The 4940-nt window shown below is 51.1% G+C and overlaps 1 protein-coding gene across 1 annotated transcript in view; it reads left to right on the forward strand.

Annotated features, from left to right (window-relative positions):
* The first annotated feature begins 6 nt into the window (after nucleotides 1-6).
* LOC114072279 (DNA-binding protein RFX2-like) overlaps nucleotides 7-4940 on the forward strand; it is a 9783-nt gene continuing 4849 nt past the window's right edge. The window contains exons 1-3 of the mRNA XM_027910194.1: nucleotides 7-80; nucleotides 3101-3190; nucleotides 4163-4242. Coding sequence (XP_027765995.1) covers nucleotides 3146-3190; nucleotides 4163-4242 — 125 coding nt within the window. The 5' untranslated portion in view covers nucleotides 7-80; nucleotides 3101-3145. The remainder of the gene's footprint in view (nucleotides 81-3100; nucleotides 3191-4162; nucleotides 4243-4940) is intronic.

Raw genomic sequence — 4940 nt, forward strand, 5'->3', positions numbered from 1 at the left:
ACTCAGCAGCTTCCGTGGCGCTTCACCCTTCGGCCTCAGCCCAGGCTCCGGTGGTGCAGCCAGTGCCAGCCTCTCAGCAGGTAAGGTATCCACAGCTGGGAATGCTGTTTCCATGGAGAAGGGCTCTGTTTTGCTGGCAGATGTATTTTAATCCACGTTGGGTTTTTTTATGGTGGGGAGAGAATTTTTTAATCAGCTCATCGAGCCAACCTGTTGCTGGAGTTTGTGTTGATAAAGGCCGTCGATACCTCGCGTGTTTTGGCCCTACCAATCAATCTGCCAGCTTTGAAATGCGGGGGTTAGGTTTTAATTTAGCTGCCCAAGGAAGTTACTTTGATGCCAGCTCGGTGTTTGCTTCAGATTAATATCCTGTTGTCGTTGTTTGGTGTGTCAATAAAAGCAGGAGAAGATGGAACAGCCCTTAAAGGCATCACTGCGAGCGAAGCACTGAGGTCATGGAGAAGGGGTGAGGGGAGAGCTAATGCAGGGAGAGAGGGGGGAGGAACCCCATCCTGCATCCAAAGAGGTGTTTGCATCCCCAGAGGAGTGGCCAGAGGTCAGGGAGGGGATTCTCCCCTTCTAACTCTGCCCTCAGGAGACCCCTGTGTTCAGCCCTGGGGCCCTCAGTGAAAGAAAGACGTGGGAGTGGGTCCAGAGAGGCTGTGGAGATGATCCCAGGGCTGAGCCCCTCTGCTCTGGAGCCAGGCTGGGAGAGCTGGGGGGGTTCACCTGGAGCAGAGAAGGCTCCAGGGAGACCTGAGAACCCCTTGCAGGGCCTAAACGGGCTCCAGGAGAGCTGGAGAGGGACTGGGGACAAGGGATGGAGGGACAGAACAATGGGAATGGCTTCCCAGTGCCAGAGGGCAGGGATAGATGGGATATTGGGAAGAAATTCTTCCCTGTGAGGGTTGTGAGGCCCTGGCACAGGTTGCCCAGAGAAGCTGTGGCTGCCCCATCCCTGGAAGTGTCCAAGGCCAGGTTGGACAGGGCTTGGAGCAACCTAGGCTAGTGGAAGGTGTCCCTGCCCATGGCAGGGGGTGGAATGAGATGATCTTTAAGGTCCCTTCCAACCCAAACCATTGCATGATTCCATGGTCTCTTCCTTTGGTTGGTGGATCCCACTTGGGAGGTCCAATAGGAGACAGGTGGTGGCTTCAGCTGAAGGATGGAAACAATCCAGTGCAAAAAGGGAAGGGTTAAATCAAACTGGTTCCTTTTTATGCCTTTTGGGGAACTATCAAAAGAAGCTTGTGTCTCAGGAAGCTGGAGGGATGAGAGGATGGGTGGGTGTAACTTTGCTACATCCTTCTCCAACTCCCAAGTGAGCAGAAGCAGCTGTCATTGGATGCTGGTGAAAAGGAACAATTACAAGTTGTGAATTAGTAGGAACATTCGATTCCCCGGGAACCGTGGACGTTCACATGGAGTGATTCGGGGCCCTGCTCTCATCTCCCAGCCTTCCCAACTTCCATTTCTCCTGGACAGCGTTCCTTGTTTGTACTGCAATGATGTGGATATGGCTGATCAACAGTGTCAGGGTGTCCCAGGGATCACGAGTGGGAATTTCGCTGTGACGACACGGCTTTGGATTGTGAAATTATGAAATGTCACCAAGACACGGAGCATTGAGTGGAATTCCGTGGATTAAGGAACACGCAGAGGATTGTGGAAGGCTGGTGAAGAAGAGGAGAATCCAGAGCCTTCCCTTCTCACCAGCAGGACAAGGAAACCTCTAGGAATGAACTGCTGGCAGCATGAGTGGTGTGAGGCTGAAGCCTTTGGGGTGGTTGATCGCTGGTCCACCTTCCAGTGTGAGCGGAGGCTGTTTGAGCAGGATGGGCTCATCTTACAGGTCGGGATGATCCATCATTTTGGTGGGAAGGCAGTAGGAGCAACCAGACAGGCACTGAGGAAGGACACAAGGAGGGAGCTGGGCAGCTGTGCCCCAGACGTGTCCTCTGGTACAAGCAGTGCCAGAGAATGGGTGAAAAGCAGGAGAAAGGAAAGGATCTTGCTGGGACTTTAGTGTAGGTGGCACTGCCAAGGCCTGGCTTCAAAAAGGGCCTGTGATGTCCTGATCCTGCACTGGTTGGAGCCCCTTTTGGAGAGAAAATGGACAGAGTGGTGGCTGACAACAGTGTCCTTACTGCCAGCTCTTACTGCAGGATCTCCAGTGTATCCAGACTTGCTGGGGACTGGAAATCTGGGAAATTATCATGTTCTTCTAGTTCTGCTAGAATAGCATTTCTGGTCATTACAAAGGGCACATTTGAGGGTGTCAGAGGGCTAAAAATCAGAAAGATGTACGTAGAAGGCAGCCAGTAATTGTCAAGGTGGCTTCTAGGAATCATGTGGGATTGTTTTGCAGCTCTTTGTTCTCCTGGGTGTTTCTGAAACCCCAAGCCACAGAGGATGTGTCTCCTTGGAGAAGCTTTAAAAGGCCATCCAGACACTTGGCTGTGTTCCCACGGGCCTCACTGAATCGTTTCTTTCCATCTTACCACATCCCCCTGTTTGTTCTGCCGGCTCTGCAGAGTGCTGAGCACCCTGAGATGTGTGATGAGCTCAAACTGAGTGTTGCAGGGTGACACACTGAGCAGGGAGAGGATGGAGGTGACAGAGGACAGTGACCATCACAAGGCAGCTCAAAGCTCTCTCTGAAGGGAGATGCAGAATCACCTGAGATTTTGGAAGAAACCCAAAGGGCTGTGGCAACCCTTGGAGAGGTTGCAGGAGGCAGAGCATGGTTTGGTTTAGCAGCTGTGGGAGAAGAAACTTTGCAGCCTGAGGAGGAAAATGTGGATGTGTGAGAAGTGGTTCTTGCCTAGCAGCTGCTGAACCTCATTTGAGCTCCTCTCATCACCCAGCTGTTGGCTGTTACGTCCTTTTGGGGAGATTTAAAGGTGGTCCACGTCAGAAATTGTGGATCCAGCCTTGCCCAAGTTCAGCCTGGTGTTACCCTGGGAGGGTGGGGACCACAAGGACAGTAAGAGGTGCCACTGCAGCTGGTGTAGGAGTTGTCTGGGAAGGTTTGGAAGAGAAGACCTGACTCACCTGTGTTATGGACTCAAAGTGTCTGTTCCTGTGCGTTCTTTTCCAGAGGGTTCTGGTCCAAGCGACGGGCTCCGCTCCCAAAGGGGCGCAGATGCAGCAGATCTCTGTTCCCAGAGTCCAGCAGGTTCCACAACAGGTAATAAATAAATAAATAAATAAATATCTCTGGGGTGGGACACCACACAGGGACCCCACATCACACATGACATTTGAAACTGTGACCCTGCTAGGAAAACCTTAATTAAAGAGTGTTGTGGGCAGTCAGAGAGCTGGGATCACTCTCCCTCCTCCTTGGCAAAAGAAACTCAAGATATTTAAGGTTTAGAAAGAACCTTTAGGGTAGCAGTTCATGGATTTGAAGATCTGATGGATTTATACACTTGAGGATTTGATGGATGCTCTCAACTGCCATTTTAAAGCGTTTATTAAATCAAAGTTAAATTAAAAACAATCCTACTTGGTGAAGATTTTTTTTTAGAGGTGAAGTGTTCAGGATTTTTTTTTTTTAATTACACAAATAAATTTGCTGACTGCACGTGGTTCCAGAGAAAGGTTCAGTGCCAGAGAGCCGTGCAAATGTTTTTATTTATCTGAACTTTGCCTTTTGCAGCCCTTGTTTCCTAAGAAACCAGGGATATGTGGTGCTGCTCTGTGGGGACAATGAGTCTGATTCCTGATTTTTTTCTTGTAGTGATTTTTTTATTTGGTTGCTCAGTTTCAGAGGGAAACTACATCCCTCCCAGAGCAAAAAAGACGGGGGCTGGGGTGCAGTTGGACACTGCCAGTCCCCTCTGAAGGAAAGGCTGCACTATGATCTCACCCCTATTAGTCAGCACAGAACCAGCCCCAGACACATGTGCAGAGGAAACTCAGCTCCATTGTTTCCACTGTTCATGGAGCAACAACTTATTTATCTATTTTTATTTGGCCTTTGAAAATAAAAACGTCCTTTGGGATTCCTTTGGAGGGGAGAGGTTGGGTGGTTTCTTTTTTTTTTCTTTTAAAAAGAAACCCTAAATGTCAAGGTAAGGTTGACAGTAGCATAAGGAAATCTGCAGTTTCTCCTGCTGTTCCTGAGCAATCCATAACTTTCTGATGCCTGTTTCAGGTGCAGTCTGTGCAGCACGTTTATCCAGCCCAGGTCCAGTATGTGGAAGGAGGAGAAGCTGTTTATACCAATGGAACCATGTAAGAATCTCTCCTTGGCTGTAGCAGAGCCCTGTCCCTTCCCAGCTCCCAGCCCTTCCATCCTCCCAGGCTCCTCCCACCCTGGCATTGCCCAAGGATAAAAGGAGGGAGAGGAGGAACAACCATTTCACGTTATGTTGTGTGTGAGGGTGGTTTTAACCTTCCCCTATCCCAGGTTGCTCCAAGCCCTGTCCAGCCCAACCTTGGACACTTCTGGGATGGGGCAGCCACAGTTTCTCTGGGCAACCTGTGCCAGGGCCTGCCCACCCCTATAGTTTCCTCCTCCTCCTGTCTTCTGTGCCCCATTTTGGGCCTCCTGCCCTCTGGGATGCTCTTGGCCTCCCTCACCCCAGTTCCCTACAAGAGCTGCTGAGCTCCTCGCTCTGCCCTCACTGTGGCTCCAGGGCTGACCAACGATGTCAGGACTGACTTTCATAGAAACATAGAATCATGGAATAACCCATGCTGGAAGAGACCCCCAAGGACCATCCATCCAGTCCAACTCCTGACCCTGCCCAGGACACCCCAACAATCCCCCCCTGTCCCTCAGAGCGTTGTCCAAACGCTCCTGGAGCTCTGGCAGCCTTGGGGCCGTGCCCACTGCCCTGGGGAGCCTGGGCAGTGCCCACCACCCTCTGGGGGAAGAACCTTTCCCTGAGATCCATCCCAACCCCCCTGGCACAGCTCCAGCCCTTCCC

Source organism: Empidonax traillii, unplaced genomic scaffold (genome assembly GCF_003031625.1).
Source record: "Empidonax traillii isolate 1590-97213 ecotype Southwest subspecies unplaced genomic scaffold, ASM303162v1 scaffold2896:size17166, whole genome shotgun sequence".
NCBI lineage: Eukaryota > Metazoa > Chordata > Aves > Passeriformes > Tyrannidae > Empidonax > Empidonax traillii.